Source organism: Protomyctophum bolini (assembly GCF_963924005.1).
Source record: "Protomyctophum bolini genome assembly, chromosome: 17".
Taxonomy (NCBI): Eukaryota; Metazoa; Chordata; class Actinopteri; order Myctophiformes; family Myctophidae; genus Protomyctophum; species Protomyctophum bolini.
In genome coordinates, this window is record NC_137878.1 from 15,377,081 (window position 1) to 15,403,452 (window position 26,372).

At 41.2% G+C, this 26,372-nt stretch overlaps 1 protein-coding gene across 5 annotated transcripts in view; it reads right to left on the reverse strand.

The window, feature by feature from the left end:
* The window catches only part of col14a1b (collagen, type XIV, alpha 1b), a 160,524-nt gene extending 137,903 nt beyond the window's left edge, over positions 1 to 22,621 (reverse strand). For 4 of the 5 annotated variants that reach the window (XM_080788265.1, XM_080788264.1, XM_080788268.1 and 1 more), the window contains exons 1-3: positions 22,486 to 22,621; positions 20,467 to 20,601; positions 11,055 to 11,171 (exon numbers count right to left, since the gene is read on the reverse strand). In XM_080788265.1, coding sequence (XP_080644391.1) covers positions 11,055 to 11,171; positions 20,467 to 20,560 — 211 coding nt within the window. In that variant the 5' untranslated portion in view covers positions 20,561 to 20,601; positions 22,486 to 22,621. The remainder of the gene's footprint in view (positions 1 to 11,054; positions 11,172 to 20,466; positions 20,602 to 22,485) is intronic. The other variant, XM_080788267.1, reaches the window with a different exon arrangement.
* Positions 22,622 to 26,372: the final 3,751 nt, after the last annotated feature.

Consider the following 26,372-nt stretch of genomic DNA (forward strand, 5'->3'; position numbering starts at 1 on the left):
ACAAAGAGAAGGGGGCACAGAATGAGCTGAGAGACTGGCAGTGAGAGCAGAGAGAGAGAAAGCAAGAGACAGATGGAGAGACAGAACTGGAGGGAGAGCGAGATATAATGGACCAAAGTCTCTTCTCAGTTAGCCTGGTCTAACACGTCACAACCTAAACTTAGGCTAAGCAAAACGTATAGCTGTTTCTATCCTTGCGCAGCCAGCCTTCATCTGCCTTTGCAATGCGGGTTGGGAAGGTTACTTTTAAAAAGTAATCCCCTACGGTTACAAGTCACTTGCTAGAAATTGTAGTCAGTAATGTAATCTGAGTACCACAATTTAAAAAGTAATGGGTTACTTTCAGTTACTTTTGGATAACGTTTAAGCAAAACTCTATGTTCGACAGCCAATAGTCCGATAGGTTATAGTCCACCAGCCAATAGTTCGACAGTCAATAAATTGTCAGACAACCAACAGTCCCACTATTCCAGTAATCCGACAACCAACAGTCAGACAACCAACAGTCCCACAGCCAATACAAGCAATAGTCCGACAGCCAATAGTCCGACAACGAATCGTCTGACAGCCAATAGTCCCACAACCAATAGTCTGACAACCAATAGTCTGACAGCCAATAGTCTGACAGCCAATAGTCCGACAACAATAGTCCGACAACAATAGTCCGACAACCAATAGTCCGACAGCCAATAGTCCGACAGCCAATAGAGCGTCGTAGTCCCGCCCCCCTCGAGAGACCCGGAAAATAAATCCCTGTTAATTTTCCTTTTCAGAAAGTATTTATTTAAATACGTTTACAAACTCTTGTCGTGACAAATCATGACAATAAACACAATGTTTTGGGCCAAACAAAGAATTAGAAAGTAGAAAAAAATGACAGGTTACAACACAGACATTTTTTGTTGTTTTTACTGAAAGTAATATACCTTTTTTCCAGAAACTAGTAATATAACTAATTACAATTTTCCAAAAGTAACTTGTTACTATTTCCACAAGCCGTGGTAGTGTTTTGTTAATTAAGTGTAGACTGGCTTGGGATTGAATGGCTTTGCAGGCTGCTGATCTGGTCTATAGAGCGGATTTAAAAAACGATGTGCACTTGTCCGTACGTATGAATTATCGGATGCGGAAGGGTGGGCCTTAAACCGTCCTGAACACACTGGGTAGTGTGAGACTTTTGGGGACAAAAGATGCAATTACTATGGTGGCGAGAAAAAAAATAAAGTAAAGTAAGTAGTAGTAAAGTAAGTAAGTATTTCGTTACTTTTGGCAGGGAGTAATATGTAAAGTAATAATATTACCTTTTTTTAAAAGTAGTAATAGTTTTTCCAACACTGCTTACACAACAGCGGTATGGTGGTATTGCACCCAGCCCTAGGTCTAAGTACACTATACTATATACTATACCGAGAACACAACATTCTGCATCGTGACGTGTGCGGGACACCATCGTACAGTGGTAAATGTAAATTAGGTATAATAGTGTGTGTGTGTGTGAGTGCAAAAGGATATAAGAACACAAGGGATCACATGGCTACAGCACGTTTATCACAACGACACTGATACTTTGAAATGCGGCGCTCAAAGACAATTACGCTGTCATTTGGTTCCTTCAGGCGACCAGGAAAGAGAAAAGGTCTCACCACCGTGACTCCATCAGTTTCTTTTTAATCCCATCTTCTTCTTTTTTTAACAAAGAACCACCCGAGGGCCACGCATTGCAGTGAGAAAAACTGTGTGGGCACGTCCCAGAAATGAGGCCATGAGGGTTTGGAGAATGTCAGTCCTGTTTGAAAGTGTTCCGGCTTATGAAATGACATAAGAGCTGTAAATGTTTTATTTTTCCCCTGTGTGTCCATGGATAAAAATGTCCATTCATAACTCACTGGACTGAGAGCCTTCACAATATACACTATACAGAATGTCTTGGGGGTGAGCTGGTGTGACAATTAAGAGTAGCTTTCTCGTAACTGAAAGGTCACAGGTCCCCTTAACAACCTGAGTGTCTAAGCCACGTTCAGGTGTCTCTGGGGGAGACACAAGGGCCATTAACCTCTTTCAACCGGGCATCCCAATTTTAGGCATGAAAATGATCCAAAGTTGTCATTTTGTCAGTAGCGAAATTAGCTGATCTACAATAGAAAGTTGCTTGCTCAGTTCCAACTATTCTTGTTATATCACTAAAAACTGAGCAGCTGAAGTCAACATCTCTGTTGGACTCCAATTCAAATTCATACTACAAACATTTTTCTAAATGTCAATTAACAGTAATCAAAAACTTTTTTTGTTCAGAGAATCATATTTGTTTTTTGTTCATTAGATTATCATTCATTAGGTATTCATTCTCACTGCTTCTGTTTTTGAGAGACCAAAGCCGTTTGTCTGAATGAAGAAAACAAGGCTTATTTTCTCACTGTGCACCTGTTTCATTGTGGGAATTAGACAATTGCTTGTTTGTTTTTTTGGACAGGCTACAAGAGCCCAGGGATCATTAATTTCACTCAGCAAATAAACAACTGTGGAAACTTCAGACTGAAGTGAGACAAAAAACAATTTCTGCTATTGAATGCTTGTCCTTCTATTTCCTTTATCTTTATGCCTGTGTCCCACATCCCTCAGTGTAATATGCATGGCTAACACTACCATACCAAATAATTCCAAGTCCAACGGATTAAGCTTTTTTGCATTGCTCTCCTCCCGAGACCAGACCACTCTTTCTCAAACTGAGGCTCAATGCCAACAATTTAGTGAGGTGTTCCTGAAAGGGTCTCAGGCAAAGAGAAAGTAGGGGCGGAGGGGAGACGTGGAAATTCACTTTCAGCTTTCACCCAGCTTTAGCTGCTAAGATGGTCATGCCAAGCACTCACCTTCTCTACACACTAACTGTAGCTAGCACCAATATGAGAAACGCATTTCATTTTCAGAAATGTCATACTTTTTTGGTCCTGATTTAATGGTTCTGGACATTAATGTAGAAACTAGGGATGCACGATTAATCGGTAGCATAATCGGAATAGGCCATATCGGCCATAAAAATACCATACGATTAAATAATACAATTATTTAATCGGTTTTCACCTGCTTAAAAATGTTAAAGGAAAAATGTAAAAAATCATCAATGAGTTCAATATAAATCAAAAGTACCTCTAGTCTACAACAAAAGTAAAATCATTATGATGTAAAATCTTAAGTAAAAACAAACTTTTCTTTTTCTACATTTAATTTGTGTACATTTAATTTGTGTACACTGCCCCAGACTAGAGGGGGATCAGATGAGTGCTTGCTTTCAGAAAAAGACAGGTGAACAACAGCACCATTTCTCGAGAAGCTACACTTGACTATTTTGGCACAGTGATGAAAGACTGATGGGATGAGATTCTGTTCCTCCTCCGTGTGTGTGTGTGTGTGTGTGTGTGTGTGTGTGTGTGTGTGTGTGTGTGTGTCTCTCTCTCTCTCTCGCGCTGCCTCTGTACCTCTTTAACACAACCCCCCATATGTGCCTTCATCTCTTCCTCCATCCCTCTTCATTTTCACCCCTTCAACATTCTATCCTCTCCCTCATCACGATTTCCAATTAATCTTCTTACCGATCACCTATCCCTTTCTCTGTAGCTCTTCCTTATCAACGTTTCCCATTGACAGTTGTCTGCTTTCAGAAAAAGGTGAATAATAACATAATTTCTCAAGATGCTATACTTGACTCTTTTGGCACAGTGATGACAGACTGTCTTCCTCATGGGTCCCGCTCTTCCTCTGTACCTCTTTGACTGCACCGCAACGACCCCTCCATTTGTTCTTTACTTCTCTTCCACCATCCCTCTTCATTTTCACCCCTTCAACTTTCTATCTATCTCTATTTCATCACTTTTTCCAATTAATCTTCTTTCTTCATGACCTATACATTTAATCTTCTTTCTTCATGACCTATACATTTATCTTATAATTAATCTTCTTTCTTCATGACCCATGTATACATTTCCCTGTAGCTTTATCTTCTTTACCAATGTTTCCCATTTACAGTGTTTATGAGCACTTGCTTTCAGCTCTTGCCAATGGCCAGAATCAGAGTGGTTTTTATTCACTTATGAATTATGTTGATTTGTTTTACTTTTCAGTGGTGCTTTAATGAGGCTCTGTGTTCTGTTGTGGAGGAACAGTTGGTTTTTAATGATGTGTCGTAATATAGCTTTTCTGATATATGTTACATGTTGTCATGTTTTAAAAGTGTTATCATTTAATAAAAAAATCTAAAACCTCTCTCTCTCTGTACGTCTTTAACTGCACCACGCTGGCCTCCCATTTCCCCTGGCCTCCCCTTCATCTTTCTATCCTCTCCCTCACCATCGCTTTATTCCCCTCCCTACCCCTTTCTCTATTAGCCTGGCATGGCCAGACTATTATCACTGCATAGATATGACTCTGGAACTTCGGTGTGGAAGATTTATTCTCAAGGGGCGATTACAAAGAGATGTCACAGCAAAAAGGTCTCACTTTGGCTCGGGCGTCTGGGCACCTTGGAGGGTAATCCAGTCTGGCAGTGTGCCGCAGGTTCGACTCCCGATCCCGACGGCCTTTACTGTGTGTCATCCCCCCCATCTCTCTCCCCATTTCCTGTCATCCTACTGTATACCTATCCCTCTATTAAAAAATAAAGGCAAAAGCCACAGAAAATATCTTAAAAAAAAATAAAGTCTCACTTTGCATGGGCTCTGATCTGACTTTGGGTTGAGCGGAATCTAAATCAAACTGGATAGTGCCAGACCAATCTCCTGAGGGATTTGTTTTCTTGAGGTAGATTTGTCTAGTTTCCAGGCAATTCCTCTGTAGCTCGTCTTTACCAATATCTCCCAGTTTTGATCACTATGAAATGGCCCTTACTGTTTGTTTTGCAACGAGGAGCCATGTGTGTCTGTGTTTTTAGCCTCGGCTAAAAACCAAAGTTACTAAAATGAGCGCTCAAGAGCATCCTTATATTTTGCTCTCCTGATTCAATTTTGCACGTGTTTGTCCAATCCCTCTTCGGTTCTCTCGTTCCCTCTCTATTCTCTCTCTTCCCAATCTCTGCTTCATTCACATGGCTTTCCATCCATCCCATCCAGCCCTCTCCCGCTGCCTTCTACTCTTTTTTTCTCCGTCCATTCATGTTCAGATGGCAGCTGGACAGGCTTACTGGGTCTTATCTGACAATTCCTCCATCACTGTGGTCAAGGAAGATAGCCCAGTCACACTGTAAGCTACAGACACACTACACTCTGCATAGGGCGGGATGTCGTCGTTGTCAGGCAGAAACCTCTTACAGTATCTCCATATTTCATTATTTACTTGTTTTTTCTTAAATGAATGGTGTACTACGTGATCACACTACAGCGTTTCAAAAAAGTATTTTAAGTAGCAGATCTGCAAGCTTGAAACGTGGCATGAAGCGACACATTTTGAGCCTGTAGATCTGCTACTTTTGAATTTGCATCCTGAAAAGTAACTGATTTGGAGATATGAGGTTTCCACCCATATTCTGGACCCAGATCTGATGTGTACACGCGCGCACGCAAGCAATCACACGCGCATGCAAATGTCCAGAGGGTATAAATGCACTTCTTCACCAACTGGTATAGGTTAAATGCTAACAGATTCATCTGTTTTAAGTCTTGGTTTCCTGTCAAAATCATTCTTAATCTCTCCCTATAGCTGTGGGTTATTTCTGGAAAGTTGGCGCCCACTCAAATCCTCTGATAAGTGATTTATCTTTCTGGGATGTTGTTGTCAACACCACATCTTCACTGGTTAGAATCCCGACACCAGCAGTGTGATTTTCATCAAAGTGCCCATGAGCAATGTGTGAGCTCTGAAGTATTGGACAATTCCACAGTAAGTTTGTGCCGATACCACTTTTACCGTACTTAGGCAAAAGAGCAGGGCTCTATAGCCTACTTACTGTAGTCCGCTCCTTTTTTCCCTTTAAAATTAAAAATGTTCACAGGTTTGCCCCAGACTGCGAAACTCATGAGTGAGTCATTGTGACACTGTAATGGTTGCTATCCAAGGTGGAATGTACCCATTATGATCAGCAAGCCGTGAGACTATAAGCTCTCAATCGTCAATCATGTTTAAATAAAACAGATTGATCATGTCACTCCAGGCTGTGTGGAGTTTGGACTTAATGTCATCACTCAGTGGACGCCCGCTGTGACAGTGGAGGTCATTTTGGGAATGTGATTCTGCGTGCTGCTGAGGTGCTGTACATCCAATAATCTCCTTGTTGCTACCTCACAGGCCTAGACTGGCCACTTGACGTACCCGAAATATGTCCGGTTGGCCGACCAATGGGTGGGCAGACCAATGTGACACACACACAGACACACACACAGACACACACACACACACACACACACACACACACACACACACACACACACACACTTATTTTTAAGTGTGCGTGTATATATGATGATTTCACGTGTATCAGTACAGTACAGTACAGGGACCCCCACATGGTAACTGTCATTTTTCAACCGTTTCGGACGCGGGGCAGCTCGCCGAAACAGGGACTGGAAGTTCCGGGGACCCCCACACCGAGTTGCACCACGTACTTCACACGGGTGTGATTTTTTTTACTTGCCCGTAGAGAATCTGCTATCTGTCTGCCGGTAGTGGTTGGCCAGTCAGGGCCAAATGTCAGGGCCGAGTTTTTGACCAAGTCCAGCCCTGCTACCTCAACTCATTCTTTTTTAATAGTTTTCAAGTTTGGGAATAAACCATTGTATAGAGTTGTCGCAATAATGAAAGACCTCTTTAGGATATTGGATTACAAATTAGTTGTCCCACTTATTGTCCCATGTACTGTATGTGAAATCACCCTACTATAATGATAGAGGGGGACATAAAAGACGATATCCCTCCCATATTTGTGCAATAATAAGTAAATAAAGTACCGCACTACAAAGTTTCCTTCTGAAAAACTGAAGTATTTGTTTGATAGATTTATTGATTGATCAATTCATTGATTGAATAATGTCTCAATCAACCAATCAATCAAATAATTAATTGAAGTATATCATCTCTAAAGGTGGTTTTATCATGCTTCTCAATGTCCATGTATGAAGTGTCGGTATACTTCAATGGAGTATTTGATTGATTGATTGATTGATGTCTATGGACGGTCTTGATTGTTGTAAAAATGTGTCTTATCGCGAGCGACTTGCAGGGACAAGGTAAATAATCACATAGATAGAATGCAGAGAGAACTTGTCCATGCATGATGTGTACAGGGCTGTGCAAGTCACTGAAAATAACTGCACTGGTGGTGGTGCCATCAAAGAAATTTACGTTCAGAATTTCCATAAAATCACAGCAATGTTACAGGTCTCAGGCAGTGTGTCTCAGACAGTGTTAGGATTAAGCCTGTCACGACTCTGGATAGAGTGCATATGGTCTCTGTCGGGTGGAAACCAACTCCACAATTGATACTTACATTTTCAGGATAAAATAATTATATATCACAAGTAGCAGATCTGCAAGCTCAAAACACGTCACAAAGTGCCATGTTTCCAGCTTGCATATCTGCTACTTTTGATGATTTTATGTGACACTGTAGGATGATCAAGTAGGGGCGCTAATTTACCCAATAAAAGTTAAAACATGGAGATAGGCGGTTTCTGCCTGACAGCAACGATATGTGTTTAGTGGGTCTGAGCTGACTTTGATTCATTCTGAAGGAGCTCACTGTGTAGGAGATTGAAAGTGTAATGAGGTCCATCCATCTCCGTGGCGGAAATGCTCATTTATAGTATAGACAGAGTATAGTAGAGCTGCCCTGTGAGAACTGTGGTGTGTGTGTGTGTGTGTGTGTGTGTGTGTGTGTGTGTGTGTGTGTGTGTGTGTGTGTGTGTGTGTGTCTAAACAGCGCATGTATTCTGTACACAATGGTGGACAGTAACAAGGTATGTTTACTTTGATGACTTTCACTCCACTACATTTCAAAGGCAGATATTGTGTTTTTGACATTTATAGAAAGCGAAAAGTACATTATGAATTTACCACCTTGTGCCTTATGTCAAATTGTGAAGATAGTCGATCTACAAGCTCACAACGTGTGAGGTTGTATATCTGCTTTTTCCACTATTATTGATGCTTTTGGAAGATGTCTGGAAATCTTTTAATTTGTTTGGAAAATGTCTACATGTCAATACAGCAATACTTAAAATGGAAAATCGTAATTTCTACTTTTGAATACTTTTAAAGCAAGTACTCCAGCACTTTAACTAGAGTACAAATTTGATGGAGCAACATTCACCTGCAGTTGATTATTTGACCAGGAGCATCTAATACTTTGACTCAAGTACTGGAGTTGAGTACTTTGTCACACACACACCAACTGTACAGTGCATGTACATGTGCATCCGTTTATCGAGACAATGATAATTTGGCGATGTAGAATGTATAATTTCTTCAAGCCATAGACATATTGAATTGGATTTGCTGGTCTTTCATCCCACTGTTTGACAAGAAGGGTGAGCAGTCTAATTAGTTTTATTGCTCTGCTTCGATTACAAGCTCGAGGACAAATTAACTGACTGTGTGCGTGTCTGTTTTTAGTCACTTGTCACAAATCTATGTACAGTGTATAACTGCAGTCGTCGGCATCACAAATACACATTCGCGCACACACACACACACACACACACACACACACACACACACGCACGCACGCACACACGCACGCACGCACGCACCACATTTATTCAGCATGGCAACTGCAGTCTGTTCTTTTGTTAAATGACTCGAATTAGGACTTAATGAGTGACTTTCATATATAGCCTACACAGTATATAATTTGAAGCTGGTCAAACGCTACTGGACAATATAGTTGCTGTCAATGATGTAGTTTATTGCTACAGTGGTGGCCACAACACAAGTGATGAAGTTATTCTGGATTAGTAGCTAGTATTATGGCCACTCCCTTTGCTCAAGCACAAGTGATGGATGTATTTTAAAATAATCCTCTGGCCATGAAAAGACAGACTGCCAGACCATTCTTTGAAGCATTTTGGCAGCTGAGAAGAGAACCTAATTTAAGTTTTATGTTCCTCACCCAGTGGCGTGAGTAACCTACTTGCTGTGGTTCAGTTGGCTTGCAGTGGACTTCAATAAGAATGGTGGCAGCAAACTAACTTACAAAACTTGGGACTGGAAGTTATGAATATCTGGATACACTGACAAATACTAGGCTAAGTAATGGTCTCGCTTCAATGGTCTCGCTGTGCAAGGCACCCAAAACTGCTATTATATACAGTAGTGGACCTGCTCAATGACCACCAGTATAGGACTGGGGTTGTAATGGTCAGACGCCACGGGTAAAATGTGTAACTCTATGATGCTAGAGTTGTTGCTCCAGTCTAGGTTTAAAAAGAAACAAATAAATATATGTAATTATTTAAATCATGCACCTGTAAGTAACCCAACATGCATTGCACTGTGTCACGTGATCGGCTAATGGCGTTGCCTTCCGGAGTGGTCCGGGATTGTTTTGCTGCAGAGGCGAAATGGGCCAAAGAAAATAAATATGGTAGAAATGGTAGGGAGCAATGTCAATAGCGTGGCGCAACACTGAAGTCTGTTATGGAGCTGATGGCTACTGATGTGTGACTGGTGTGATAATTAGAGATGAAATGGGCGAAAACATAGCAATGCAAAGGGGGACAGTGATAACGGTTGAACTTTTCATTCTTTCTTTCTTTCTTTGAATGTGAAGCCATTTGTTCCTGAACGAGAGTATATGTACTGTATCATATGTGGCACTCGTCAAAACTGTGGCCTCCATAAATGAAGGTGGTAGCAAATAGCACTGTACACCTAACTAACTCAAATGGATTACTGCATCGTAAACAAGCTGAAGCTGCATTCAAAACTGATGACAATAGAATACTAGAAGCTTTTCATCACAGCAACAGCAGCGAGGCTCACTCCCTCCCTACCAGTCCTGTGCCAGTGGATCCCTCCCCGCTATAGTCAAAACTCTCTCTACTCAGTCTGAGGTCTTCTTCAGAGACAGAAAAAGAAGGGGTGAAAGTGACATTTTCCAGTTGTGGTGAGAGGAAAAGGCCACATCTATATGCAGTGTATACAATTTGTTTTGATTACTATATACTGAATGAACTACAATGTGAGTCTGTGTGAACGGTATGCTACTACCACGTAAGCACAGATACATCATAGTGTCATCATGTGTAGAAATCTGGTTTCCAATCTGAGTTGCAGTTCACCCCCCCACCCCACCACCTCTTCTTGCTTCTCTACTGAACTAATAAATAAAACAATAATGTTAAACGGATACTTGAAGCCTTTTCTCATGATAGTAGTAAATACACAGTAAAGGTTCCCCTATAGGCTATTATACAATCACATTTTACAAGACTGCATGCCAGTACTGTAACACTAATAAAAACCTGGGCGGAGTTGGACTAGTTTGCAACAAGCTCTTATAATTATAGACACTTGTCAGCCATCACCTACAGACCCCATCCTTGCCATTATGTTTATAGTGTAATCAAAATCAAACGCCATAGAAGTGATTTCATATCACTAAAGGTATAATAAAGTTGTGTGCGGCAGTGCTTCACAAACAAGGATCCGTTCTCGATGTGGTGAGGTATGCAACAGGACGCAGGTGAACAGCACTTAAAAAATGGCTGATCCGTTCCCCCTCAGGGTGAGGGAGATGAGGTTTAACAACCAAGAGGGCCCTGGTGCATAACTGGGATTTTTGACCCACCGGCACAATGACATAAATACTTATGCATGATTTGTGAACTGGCGAAAGTTACGAAACCACCTCTCCACAGGCACATCCTCAGAAAGGAGTGATTTTTACACACGTTCATAAACAACGAGCCTAAAGCAATGATACATGGAAAATGTCAATGAAAAACCATTTACCAAAACACAGTATCTAATGTATTGGACACGCCACACAGCATAGTGTGACTATCTTTAATGTCCCTCCAGCAAAGCAAGCAACAGTCTATTAATTTCCTTTTCAGAAGAGTGTTGGATCTTACCTGGCGTTGTGGTGTAAATTACTTTGTAGTGTTCAAATTCTCCTTTCGGCTCTTTCCATGACACATGCACCGAGCTGGGGCTCTGGATTTTTACACGAAATCTTCGTGGGGATGAAACTGGACAGAGAAATGAAATGTTTAAAAGTATTAAACAATAACTGACAGAGAACACATTTTCAATGAATGAATGTATGTATGAATGTAATCATGAAATGTGTATTTGACAATAGATAGGCTATACAATAATGTCAAATACAACAACATATTGTCATTGCTTTTATCGTTATTAATGAAGCACCATTTTCAACCATATGTTCATATAAGCGGCACAATATATGTCTACTCTCTCTGTGTCTTATCTGTGGGCTAAAAACTGTACCAATGACATCAACAGGGATTGTACCATTTATATGAAGATGGATAAAATCGGGCGAAGTGGTCCTTTAAGGAATATTAGTGAGTAACACCAAAGTACTGAAGGGAGCTCAGTTTCAAAAGACACGACTGGAGGACATAGCTTCAGTTTCATACTCATGACTTAAATTTAAATAACTGAAGTCTGAATAGCACACACTCTTCAACAGAATCTGACACTTTCATATTTCATACAACACAGTCTAATAAAAATGACGTTTATGTTTGCCTCTTAGGCTTCGATATGTTTAATAATTGTATAGTTTCAAAACAATGTAAAAAGAATGGCAGAAATAGCTGTTCTACAAGCATTCAACACGCCACAAAGTGAAGATGGAAACAATTATGATTATGCAAAATAATGGTGATTATCTTGAATAATACTGCAATTTAACTATTATATAATAATTGTGACAAGCCTATGTGTTGTTCCAGTTATTGGTATTGGTACAGTGCATCATCAATGTTGAGCGTTGCCTCTGCCATTCTGAAAACAAAGCATCCGTATAAGAAAAAGAGTGATCTCTATTCTCTACCGAGCATCTACTAATGACTAATCTTTAATAACATTTGGAAGCCTTCGTGACAACATCGTTGTCAGCCAGGAAGCTTCCGATACTTTGAGAAAGCGCTCTATCCACCTCTTTCAAATCTGCTACACTTCAGCTGATTGTGAATCAGTTGGAAAGCGGGACTGAACTCCCTTCAGAGCTTTGGTGGATGTGGAAGCAGCACTCCATCTGTGCTTTCGCCAGACACGGACAAGAAAAAAAAACTAAAAACTAAAAAACAGAAAAAGTAAAGAAAATAAGGCCTGTATCTCATCCAAGTGGGAGGATACACACAGAGACATTAGCGAACACAGATGTCACATTCTGCTTCTCCTCATCCTCATCTCTCACATACATTTTCCCCCTGTTATTTTCCTCATCAGTCACCTCCATGATCAAAAGATGTTTCTGTATGTGAGCATAATCAATCTTGGCGACAAAACTAGCTGATGTGCCATTTGGCGATTTTCTTCCTTTTTTATTTTAACAGCACTCGAGATGAAGACCAGGGACTGGTTGTAGGCAGGGACAGTCTATTACCAGTTCTTTTCTACTGTATTGTATTCCCTCTGTACTGTCTCTTTCCTTTCTGCACCATTGATCTGCCCTCATTGTGTTCATCTCTGTGGGGATATGGGTCTGTCTCATTCTTATGCCACTTTATCATCATGGCATCAAAGCGTCGCCCCCTTTTGTCTCATCTTGATTAGGTGTCGGCGCTGGCGGATGCCTGGAGAGCGCGCTACAGAGAGGCTCGCCGTCTCTCTCTCTCTCTCTCTCTCTCACTCTCTTCCTCTCTTTGCCACCCTGGTGTCGTGCCCTTCGTTATCGGTCACTCTCTGCTCTATTCCTTACCTCTCTTCCTCCATTCTGCCCCCCCATATCTCTCTCTCTCTCTCTTTCCCCATCTTCAGAGCGATGAAAATGAGAAAAGAAGGAGTGAATGTGACATCTTTCTTTCCAAAAGTGCAGAAAGAGAGATAAAAGACAAGTAAGTAGTAAGTAAGCACCAAAGGGAAAAGCACTGGAATAGCATTGCAGCGCTATTCCTCTCCTATCACAAGGAGCAGTCTACGTCTGTGTATCCAAAACAACAGAGAGGACCTGGAAACCCCATGAGTACTATATTAAACACCACTTCTGGCCACAACACAAACAATATCTCAACAACCTCAAATAGGCATATTTAGCCTATAATCCCAGTGCAAAGAAACACCCCGTTCCCCACATTCCCCGCATCTAAAAACAAAGTGAAACTAATACACGCAATATATTCCCAGATCCAATGTGGTAAAAAAATAAAAATAATAAAGGGGGGTTAGGGGGGTTAAAAATAAGAGCAACAAATCCCACAAATTGGTTGTTGTGTTTGTGGCTCATTATAAGGTAAGCCATCTGTAGCAGTGGAGTTCTTTAAATACCTACACTTTGATCGGCCTGTGCATGGGGAGTTTTGCGGCCGCTCCAGCACGTGAGCACCCAACAATTCAGGCTATATTTTTGTTTTAAGTGCAAAATTTGGTATATAGTCTATTTTATTGGCCTAGAATATTGTCTATATACATACATTCATGGATCCACTCGCTGGCCGGCTGTTGGTATTGAGCAATTTTATAGGGGTTTATATGTGACCATACCATTAACATCCTATATAAGGCAAAATTGTAAAAATAAAAATAAATAAAAACTTTCCTTATGCTTTAATTAAGTAGCATGTGACATGACATGTTTTTCATGATTCTGAATCCATTCCAAGCATTAGTTTTGCACAAAACACACTCCTTGGGCTAAAAACTGATGAGGTCAGCACATTTGGGGCACATTTGGGCAAGTGGCTATGGCAGTTTTTTGTGCAAAACTAATGGAACTAAGGAAAGTTTGACATTTTTGCCTTATATAAGATGTTAATGGTAGGGTCACATATAAACCCCTATAAAATAAATTGCTCAATACTGACAGCCGGTCAGCAAGTGGATTCATGAATGCATGTATATAGACAATATTTTAGGCCAATAAAAAAATACTATCTACCAAATTTCCCAATCAACAACCCGACTGCCGGACTACAGGAAGACACAGCGTAAAGATATACATATCAATGTTAGATTCACTAAACATACAGATAGACGTATGATGTTTGATTCAGTTGAAATACTTGCATGAATTACATAATGGTGTTCGATTCAATCATCCTATACAATCATATAAATATTTGTTTTGTTTGTTGCTGTCGGGCATAAACCTCTTATCCCTATATTCTAACTTTTTATTTTGTGTTTTCTTCCCCGTAAATAATGTCTTACTTGATCATACTACAGCATCACACAAATCGACAAAAGCATCAAAAGTAGCAGATCCACAACCTCGAAATGTGGTGCAAAGTGACAGCTTTTGAGCTTGTAGATCTGCTACTTTTGATACTTTTTAATTCGAATCCTGAAAATCAAAAGTTTGGGACATATGAGATTTCCACCCGACAGAGACGATATGCTGTACATGCTGGAGTTAGATTCGCTTAACAGATATTTGAGTGGTATTTGACATTGAGATATGTCAAATACAACTGGTTGACAAATGGTATTGCTCAAAACTCAAAGTGCAATATCTCCCATGGACAAGCAGGCGTTCCTTCTTCTTTTCAGCCCTTGTGCGGGAGACCTTTGCTTCCCAGGTAGGAGTAGGACATAAATATTATGATCTGCAGCTTTAAGGCGTACAGATATAATGCACAGATTACTCGTGTAGGCAAACAAAGAAACCACACTTTGCAGCAGGGCGAGGCTTACGCTGGTTTAAATGGAGGCAGAATTTCAAAGGAGATGCATTCAATCACAAGCAAAACCAGTAGATTTATATGACAAAATAAAATATTCATGTATGTAAAATACTGTACCGACGGAGGCACCAACCTGAGGGAGTGAATGTGGGCTTGGGATTCAGCGGGCCTTTAGTATCTCTGTGTCTCTGAAACAAAGAGACATTCTCCCCCTTTGGAGAATGTCACTCGTATCTCACGCTGTACGACAAATGGATTTAGCGTTGTTCTCTTTGGCTTCGGCATGCGCTGTAGGTGAGTGAGTGAGTGAGTGAGTGAGTGAGTGAGTGAGTGATTGAGTTTGCAAGTGAGAAGGAAATCATTTTTGTACACATACATACAGATACTGGATGAGTGAATGCGTGTGTGAGAATGAGAATAAATACTGAATGCATGTGTGTGTGTGTGTGTGTGTGTGTGTGTGTGTGTGTGTGTGTGTGTGTGTGTGTGTGTGTGTGTGTTGCACATACACACACACACACACACACACACACACACGCAATAGTATACTATACTATTGCATTCACACCCAGAGCCGCTGAGCAAACAGCATCATGAAGATAAAAGCTTTGCCTGTGGAGATGAGACTTAACTCTGAAATATTTTTCAAGGAGAGTCTTGTACAAACAGAGCAGCCAGGCTGCTGCTGAGGCGGGGTTTAAAATGTGCCTGGCTGCCACACCCACGGGGGGTTTTGGAACAGGAAAGTTGGACACAATGCAGACTGCATTTTAAACTAGAAAAAGTGCCCCTCGGGGCACAGGTCTCCATCAAGCCAGGTCAGGTTGTGGCCTCCTGGTGGCGCTATAATAGCCCAACGTGAAAAGGGTGCCATTTCTTCGTACACCTTTGATGGCAATTAGATGATTTGAGGCATTTTGTTCCAAAAAATTGTTTTGCAAAAATCCACCTGTTGGTGGCGCTATAACAGGCCAATGTGAAAAGGGTGGGATTTATTCCTCAGCCTAGTAGTAGGAAAGTCTGTGAAAGATTTCACGTGAAATTTGATGTTTTTTGTTCCAAATGGGCCAATCCTGCAAACTTCGAAATCCAATTATAGCCAATTAGGATGGAATATGAAATATGGGACAGATCCGTCTTGAGCACATGACTATAGAGATACTGTGTAATGATTTTCAGGATTTTTGGATTGTTTTACAAAAGTCGGCCTCTTGGTGGCGCCTTTCTGGAAAATTTGGGGCAGAGGTTCATCATTGGCATCCAGGGAGTGTGTGTGCAAAGTTTGGCATCGACCGGGTTAGCTGGTAACGGACGGACACACACACACGGACGGACGGAGTGTAAAACATACTCTCTCCCCATGCTAATTGTCTGGTGGAGACAATTAGCGGTGGTGAGTGTGGGGGAATTGGAGGCTGTATTAAATGGTGAGAGCTGTGGCACTGACGTGAGGTAAGGCATGTAGGGGTCAACATTTCAGCAAGCAACATTTTAAACTTTTCAAGTAAAAGTAACTAAGCAAGATTTTGACCCTGCTATTTCTTGCTGCATGTTTTGTGCCGCCAACTGATGCAACTTTCGTCATATACTGTACGATTATCACCTAGGTATTCATCATCTTAGCCCGAAGTTAATCAACAGAGCTGAAGCGATTTAATTTTAGAAGTTACATTTACCCATCAAAATGGCTGCTGTGGGAAAAGGTTCCATTATCCCTAGGGAAGATACATATTTAGCTTGTGTTGATTGGTTTTAAATTGCTATTATCATATCAATGGAATGTCAGTGTCTCTCCATCCGAGCAGGAATAACATGACGGGACCCAGCCGAGATGCATCTACTGAGCGACACTGACATTTGCTCGCATTCCATCCTCAATGTATTTCCCCTCCAGGTATGAAGACTTTCACAAAGTTATGTATTCTGTTCTCTTTCCCCCCCCCCTTATTCTCTGCTGAGGAGAAGCTGCAGAGAAACCTCCAGAAGCCGCTAGAATCCCTCTCCCTCTGTGAACTTTGGCCTTTTAATTACAGCTGACATGCCAGGTGTTAAGTTAACGGTGATTGGTAAATTTGAACTTCCACTAAAATTAACATTACTGTGTCTGTCTGTTCCTCTAGCTATTTCAACTTGGAATCCATTGTGTGCCATTTTGTTTTGTTTCTGTGAAATGTCTCTCACCTCATTAGGATCCTTCCCTAAAGTTCCCTCCCCTGAAAGCTAGCCACATGGCTGACCACTGCCAGAGTCCCCCAGTGGAGGCTGTCCAAGGTATAAGTCTAAATGTCTTCTTGGTTCACCACAGTATAGCCTGGGCTAGATCACTACGGCCTCCTCGCTGAGGAATGCTGTGGTTCGTTTCACTTTGAGGACACTGCTCTGGCTTGAGTCTGTGTCCTCAGTGGAAGGGGACTGGAAAATGACCTCTTTAATGAGAAGACAAAACTGAAAGAAAAGCCTTCATTGTTTTATTATATTATATTGATTTATAATTTTTTTTATTTTTAAGAAAGCATGGCTGGGAGGCATCAGTCTTAAAATATAATGAATAACTATTTCACATGCCTGTGAACCAAGTGAACCAGTGTATAAAGGGAGGAAGTAAGGTTCAGCAGAGCCTACTTGGAATGAAATGCTGCCGGAAATAAAGTCAGCACTAGCCACATATGGTCACATAAACAACTGTTTACCATGTCTATTTCTTTCAGTCACTGCATTTAACAATGCCTATATTTATCAATTCGCTCTCAAAGGAAAGATTACACTCTGGAAAATTGCAAACTGGGCAGTTCAACATTTTAGATACCCACACACGCCTGCCCTGCACACATATAGACAGACACACAAAAACCCCAACATATTATGGGGAGCGTTTGTGTGAGTGCAAAATACTGTTATTATGGTGCAACATTTTTTTCCTATTTCTTCTATCTAATTGTGGTTTGTCTGATGGATGCAAAGCTAAAATGTGACTCTTTTTGATACAGAGACAGTCATGGTGGCAAGGAGAGGAGAAAAACTGTTTTTTTGTTGTTTTGTTTTTCATTTCTTTATCCAAAATGAGTTAATAGAAGAGGCAGACTCTTCACGTACTACAGCATGTCTGAAATAAATGTCAGAGCTGTAATCGATGTAAATATGAAATAAATGCTTAAACATGTAGCTAGGAGTAATGTTAAGTAATGTTGAGTACACAGAAGTGAACCTTTAAAGCCTGTTTTCTCAACTCGCTGTTTTCTGCAAGACATTACTCTATAAGCCATATCTCTAAAACTGGTGGGTCAAACTGAACAACCAATGTCAATTTGAAGCTATGATTCCCTGCTTTCATATGACATGGCTAAAAAAAAAAAAAAAACTATTCAATGACTTAAGCCTCAGTCAGAAACTGTCACAAATATTCAGATCTAAATTAAATTGAAAAACACTTTTGCTCTGCAAAAGATTTTGAAACGAAAATCCCACAGCAGTGGTGGTTGAGAGATTCGAAAGCCTATACAGGTTGTGCATATAACCACGCCCCGCTTCTGTGACCAAGGCAGAAGTGCCTCTCGCCTAAGTATAGTTTCTGACTACGACAGAGGCCAGCCGTCTCAAGTGAACTTGAGCCACACGAGGCACCACCGAGCGAGCGAAAGTTGCCGTGCCGAACATTGCGAAGTTCGATTGAGCGTTGCGGCCCGATAGGTAATAATAATAATGTAAGAATAGTAAATAATGTTCTGGCGAGAGTTTTCTCCGACTGGCACTCAAAGCTAATGGCCAATCACAGAGCGTCCTTGCACAACCTGTATAGGCTTTCGAATGACGCGTCATGGTTTGCCGATACTGCTGAAACCACTTCCAGAAGTGCTCAAGCTTACATGTATAAGGCAGAAATCACACAGTTTGCAGATTAGTAACATGGCTGCCGTTGCTGCTTCCAAAAGAAAGCTTAACTCACTCGTCGCCAACACCAGCATCTGGAGGCTGAATTGTGTACTCCAGGACCGCCACTAGTTAATTCTCTATGAGGGGACCCTATTATTTTAAAACCGTTTCACTCGGAAACCGAGAATCAGGAAGTGAATAATCGATATGTCCCGCAAATGTTACATTTTGTAACCGCCGATCATATCGTTTAGAGAAATGAGGCGCAAATCAAGCTTGTTCTGATGCAAAAAGAAGAATCCAAGATAGTACGATTCTGAAAACTGCGTTCCCATAGACAGCCAGCGGAAATTTCAATTCTGTTTGTGTGTGTGTGTGTGTGTGTGTGTGTGTGTGCGTGTGTGTGTGCGCGTGCGTGCGTGTGTGTGTGTGTGTGCGTGCGTGCATGCGTGCGTGTGTATATATATATATATCTTATTTTATATTTCCCCATGGACCACCTATAATTATGCCAGGTGACCACTAGTGGTCCGTGGACCACTGGTTGAGAAACAGTGTGTTAAATTGATTATGAGTATGCAGGTTAGATGATCGTGAGCCACTAGGCAATCCTCATCCTGTTTTTTAATTAATCATATAACAATGGAAGCTAATTGAGTTCAATGGGGTGATGCGCATTAAAAACACAGATTCTGCACATCAAGACACATTAGCTTATAAATATAAATGTCTATTAATATGCAAAAAATATATATTTACTGTCTGCTGCTAAGTGTGGATCAATATGCAATGAAGGGTTTTCGTTAATGAGTTTGATGCATTATTCATGACAATGTTATGTTAAGTAAATTGACAGGTTGCAGTAGGACAACATACGCATATCTTCATTTTAGTAAAATGTATTTTCATATCCAGAAACTTTGTCACAGGTTCAGTGGCTTCAGTCTCTTAAAGGTCTTATAACCCCCAGCCACCCCCCTTTTCACCACCATCCAGTCCACACACAAAAATAAGTCATGTTTTCTTTAAAGGCCTAAAATGTAACTCTCAGCCCTGCTCCTCCGCAACCCTCCCGCAAATCACACACACACACGCACACACACACACACACACACACACACACACACACACACACACACACACACACACACACACACGTGCCCACACGTGTGCACGCACACACACACAATGTCACAGGCTGCATACTGTGGCCCAGAATGACAGACAAGTCATTCAACATTGAGCAAAGCACACATTCTAGTATTATTCCCTCAGCCTCTTTCTTGGCTTTTCCCTTTGAGACAGTTCATTTTGGGCAAAACAAATTTAAGGAAAAAAAGCATTACACAAAAGCTGCACATCAAAATGGATAATGGACACGCTTCGCAGAATTCAGAGCTTTGCATTGAAAAAGTACAAAGGATGGCCCAAGGGAGCCTCTTTTTCACAACATGACCAAACAAGCTTAACAGTACACAGCTATGGAAAACTCCCCATTCCATGTAGAACTGAAAGTATTGTGTTCATTTGAGACTATATAACTACCGTATTAGGATAATATCATCAGGTCAACCCCTGGCAACATCAGGGGTATTGGCCTTCTTAAACACCAGCAGACCATGTATTTAATAAACGGGGAACCAAACGCACAGCTGGCTCAGCACTGTTTGGCCCTGTGTTGCAAAGAGGCTACACACACTAGGGCTAGGCAATAAATATAACCAATAAACAACGTCATCTTGCTCATTTACAGTAGGTTAATTGATTCACCCAGCCCTACTACACACAGGCAGGCACCTACCTTGACCCTGGGCTGACTGAGGGAACACAGAGACCAGAGCCAGGCAGAGTAGAGGGCCCCACAGGCTGGCCCTCAGTCCCACACTGAGCTGCATCCTGTTACCACCAGAGGATAGGACCACGAAACAGCACACACCTGTTATGAGGAGAGGAGAGGGTGGCAGGGAGTAGGAAGGAAGTCAAAGATTAGGGCAATGTGGAAGAGATAAAGGAGTTAAGAAGGAAACAAAGGGAGGATAGGTGAAGGATTGAAGGAGGGGTGGGGAGGAGAAGAGGCGGAAAGGAGAAGAGGGGAGGAAAGAGGTGGGCAGAATGAGAGTTGAAAGTTATACTTTATTGTAAAAACACACGCAGTTGATTGTCTACAAATCTGATAACACTCACATAGGTCAGTGACAGAGCTATCAACTGATACCTGGAAAGAAGCAATGCAATAAGAGAGAAATGTTGCTTTGGCAATGTAAACGCAGAGTAATCTAGTAATAGAGTGGTGACGCTAGCGCATTCCATTGTAACAATGGAATGCGGAAGTGCTCATTCTATCTCAATGGGAAACAGTGTCGAAAGGACCTGGTGATAGGCCCTGTTGCAAATATTTTGTTTATGCTTTTTGTTTATTTAATTTTCTTCCCACTTCATGGGCCCCTTGGGGGGCTGGGCCCCGGTGCACCATCGATATTTTCGCCTGTGATGGGATAGTTCCAATGTTTGGAACTATAGCCCATAGTGCCCCGCTTTGCAGCAAAATCAAAGCGTGTCGCCACTCTCTTACTATATTACTCTGTGTACTCTGTGCAAACGTAAGTTTTCTCATGGCAATAAAGCTCCTTTGAATAGAAAATTGAATTGAAATGTTTTATGAGCAGTACTCTAATGCTGTCAGCCCACAGAGGGACATGCAGATAGTGTGTGTGTGTGTGTGTGTGTGTGTGTGTGTGTGTGTGTGTGTGTGTGTGTGTGTGTGTGTGTGTGTGTGTGTGTGTATATATCTTCTAGCATCACAGAGCACATCTGGTCTGCAAACAGGAGCAAAACAGCTTTAGGCCCATCACCTCTAGTTGTTCTGATAATTACTATTTCAAATTAAGTCAACGCCTCATTAAGCATGATATCCAAATAAATAGATAGTAATTATGTTTGCTGACTTTCCAATGAAAATGTTTCACCACAAATTAAACACTGAAAACATATTCACAGCATAGCTATCTAGTCTTGACCAATCTGATAGGTTCAAAATGAGGAACAAATAATGTCAACACATTAGTAATTATTAGGCTACTTAATGACCATGTAGGCTATATTAATTTTTGGATGCAAAATGATAATGCAAAAGAGTCATTCAAACATTCAAAGACACATGCCTTCCTTATCAAACTTAGTTAAAGTTTCGATAAAAGCACAATTTTCTCTAAATCCCCACGTTCGTTTTACACAATGACCCATGGCTACATACAACTAAAATGAGATTAGCTCCGTTTGGAACCTCAATATCTACGCTTTACTCTGAGATGAGACGTAAAGCGTAGATATTGAGGTTCCAAACGGAGCTAAAAGATATTAGTGATATTGTTGTGGGTGAAACTGTACCATTTTCGCATACCGGTAGTTGCAAAGCAATAATAGAATTGAACTTATTAAATAAGTCCATGATGATGGCGATATTGAAAGCAGCATTGCTGCCAGCTGCCAAGAAAGCGCTCGGTTTAAATAAAATAAAATAACCAGTTGCATGCAGTTCGCGAAGAGAAAATGCCCTGTGACCCCTGTCGATATATAGTGGGATAAAATATTGTATTAAACATCACTGACAAAAACACGATGCGACTGCCAAGTTGCCTGGCAATTGTGCAAAAACACAACACACAATCACCAGCAGAAGTTGTCTCACTAAAATCAGCACAGGTGTGTGCGGTCAGTGTGATCCCCACCTCGCGCAAAGCATGAAACACCGGGAGGGAAAGGTACAAATAGTAGGCGGTAAATAAACGCTCTGCACACATAGTGAAGATAAGTGTAATACCTGCTCAGCACATATGTTTCCAATATTATGTTGATATCCACCTTCCACCACGTATAGGTATTAAAAAACCCTGTAGCTCCAAAGTCCAAAGTGTCTTGGTTCGATTCGTTCAGCGGTAGTTGACAAACTGTCTCCCCCTTCTCTCTCTCTCTCTCCTCCCCTCTCTCTAGTCAATTGCCCCCCTCTCTCTCTCTCGCCCCTCTGCTCCTCTCTCTCTCTCTCCTCCCCCTCTCTCTACTCAATTCTCCCCCCCCCCCCATCTCTCTCTCTCTCTCTCTCTCTCTCTCTCTCTCTCTCTCTCTCTCTCTCTCTCTCTCTCTCTCTCTCTCTCTCAGTTGAGACTTGCAGCGCAGTGATGATATGATGGGTGTGTGTATCCCGTCTCACTGGCTGCGTGCTCATTCACCCGTCCCTCCAGCTATTCATTCCTTCACCTCGTTTAATCTTAAGTGAGGCAGGGAGTGAGGGAGAAATGTGTTTCGCGGGCAGGCGTTGTTGCGAGCGAGGGTTCTTTGGCTCGAAATTCTGCGCGCCCATATTGCTCTGCTGTCTGTGCTCTCCCCTGAGGCACCTGTTCAGTTCTCTCGCTAGTCGCTTCCCTTTGTGTGCAGGTGGGTGATTGTACCGCGGTCCGCAGACGGTGGTTATTAAAAATGTGAGTGACATCTCTGAGTGATACTGGGCTAAATTAATATGTGAACAAATCTATATCGTGTTTGGTTTGTTATTGCCATATTGTTAGCGGTTGCATTATCTCGCAATTTCGGAATAGATCAAGCGATGTAACACTGAAATCGGCCCAGGTACACTCGACACAACACAGATTATGCGCAAGGCAAGCGGGTTTGGGGCTATAAAACCATAGTTTATGTTGTGATAGGCTGTCGGGTCGCAACTCGCAAGCAGTGCATCGGATATCATCTCCACATGGTACCCAGAGTTCTCAGGTGGCCTGGTGGCCACTGTTTTTGGTTACCCATTTTCGTTATCCATAACGTAAACGTGAGGTTTATAAATTGTGTTACCACTTTCTGACAGGAGAGGGCAGTATATGACAAGTGATCACTGGTTTCTCCATAATCCTCTCCATCTGGCCCCTAATGAAACATTTTACTAAGCAAGTTGCTAGTCCTCTTCACAGTTTGTATGTTTATTTCACCTTTTATCATACAACGTATACGTCATTAATGCATTAAGATTACAATTAGATGCAAGACAAATGACAATGTAAACCTAAACCATGTATGTACAGCATTTAAAAGAATGATTGCTTAAAACTTCTTATTTAATTGTAACAATACAAATAATTGTAGCAGTTCCTTTATCTTGACTGTAGGCTATTATCAGAAACACAAGGTGTTGCAAATGTCTATGGTCAGCCCTCATGTAAACAGCTCTCTAAGGTCATACTATACAACCTTTTAAAATAATTATGGTCACCTACTGTCTGACTATTCTCTGGTTTGATACTGTGGCTATAGGGAATAGGGATCCACTCCTTTTGGACACCTCCATCTGCTTTCAGTTCTGCATATTCACAGATTGCACATGCAGGAATCGACAACAGGTTTCTCAGCTCCAGCATCAATTATAGGCCTACTGTAAATAGTGGGGCTTCCACAAGCAGCAAGCATGTAGGCTATGTGTTTTTTAGTGTTACCCCTTTAGACTGGGTAAGCCTACAAACAAACAGGTTATTTTATATTGTGTTAATTTGACAAACATTGCATAGCCCATCACCAAATTAGGTATCTTAGCTGGCCAGTTATGGCTATGAATATAGGCTATTAAAATCCTCTGGCGTGTGGCATTTTGTTTTATGAGGGGGGCCAGTCTTCCCTCCACAGCTCCACTACTCTGGTAATCACACAAATCTCCTATAATAAATCCCTTATACAGTAATTACTTACTTAGGCCTTTATATTTCCTAACGAACATATAGGCCATTGAAGAAACTTCTCCACCCCCTTCGGTCTTGTTTGCATGACAGCCCTTGTGCCTTCATCTCTTGCTCTGTGGTCGTTCTCCAGGTGGCTGGAGAACGTCAAAGCAGATTGATTTACATTTGACATCAACAAGGGCCTGTCAGCTCAAACCCACAATGCAATACTTTGTTTTAAGCACATACATCAGTAGCATTCTAAATATATATTAAAACAGCCCCAACAATTCCATTTCCCATCCCAAATGCGCCGCTAGGTACATTTTTAAACAATTTTCAGCAATGGGATAATACTTGTTTGGATGGGTAGATCTTGTTGAGTCAATAAGTATCTATTTTTTTGGAATTTGAATTGAAAATAATATATTCCTAATATATGATTGTACTGTATGGAAGGTTTAGATGATGTAGGCCTACATGTTTCAACTGTGCTGTGAAGCAGTAATTCTCAAAGCGGGGTCCAGGAACCCCCACCCTGAAGGGGTTTTCAGGGGGGGGGGGGGGCTCAGCAAAATTACGCATGGCATCAGAATCAGTTTAACCACTCTAACCCAGATCTCACAGATGACTGTTGCCTCTAGCATGTGAAGTAGTCAATCAGATGTCAAATTCTGAACAGAGATCTTCAACAGACAGAATTCTGGCTCCTCGTGAAAATCTGTCAGGAGGAACCAGAGCAGAATAACCAAGCAGTAAAGCCATATTGTTTATCTACAAGCTCACAATGCTATAGTTTTGGCATATCATTGTTCGAAAAAGTTACCTAGTCCTATATAATAGGGCTTATGTAGTCAAGTAAAATAAGCTGTTTGTACATCGTCACGATTCTTTGAATAGTGGCGATGCAAAGCAGAGATGGCCTATTAATGCACTGTTGCATAACTTCAGGCTGCATTTCCCTTTCAATCCCCGCTGTGTCAAATGTGTCTCTACAAGCTTAGAAAGAGCAATAGATTTTGGGGCGAGGGAGTTTTGCCTAAATGGTAATGCTCCAGATTACTCTGTCTGGAATGTTCCAGAATGCCAGGCAGAAATGCTTGGCAAAAAACACAGGGGTGAATTAAGGCCCAAATATGGTTAGAGGAGATAATTTGAAGAATTCACCTGTATCAAAAATATTTACCATTAATGAATCCCTTCTTGTTTAATGTAGCATATTTTGAACTGGAGATGCTCTCATATCACCACCATAACTCACCACTCAGTGAGTTACAGACAGTGGACAATTATTACAGTCACACTGTCTGCCATAGGCTGTCATTAGCTTCCATAACTCTTATGTGAATATGTTTAGCTAAAGAATCTCTTTCAAGTGATCATAGTGTTTAAGTGTGCAGACTGTGGAGTCACACTGTAGAGTCATTGATTATAATAATCTTTATGATAATTAAAGCTCACTTAAACCTCTGTCCCAAGATGCTCACATTGCCATCATGCCATGCCATACTCAAACCTTTAGACCCCGTGACCTGTTGACCGTGTGAACTTCTTTCAGGCTGCCATGGCATCAGGTAATGGTCAACTCATCTCTATTTAACAATGAAGACATCCAAAACAATGATTAGACATCAACGCATACATATACTGCCACCTGCTGGTATAATTGCACATTGCCATCTCAGTATTAGGAACTTTTGATAATTATCCCTAACCTGGCATCAGCAGACAAATTAAACATGTGCAAGCAGATTTGTCAGGTTCTTTCAGCCGAGTGTACAGTAAGTATATACGGTACATATATTTATATTATATTTGTCACAATCGACCGACATCACAGGCTGAAGTTCTCATGTGGATCCACGTATTTGACCTTTGTCCTCCTGTTTCCAACTAAGTGCAAGTGTTATATCTCTGCTGTCGGGACGAAACCTACAACAAAACCTACTACAAAATGTTAATTTTTCAGGAAATGAAAAATGTACATTTTTCAGGAATTTAAGAAAAC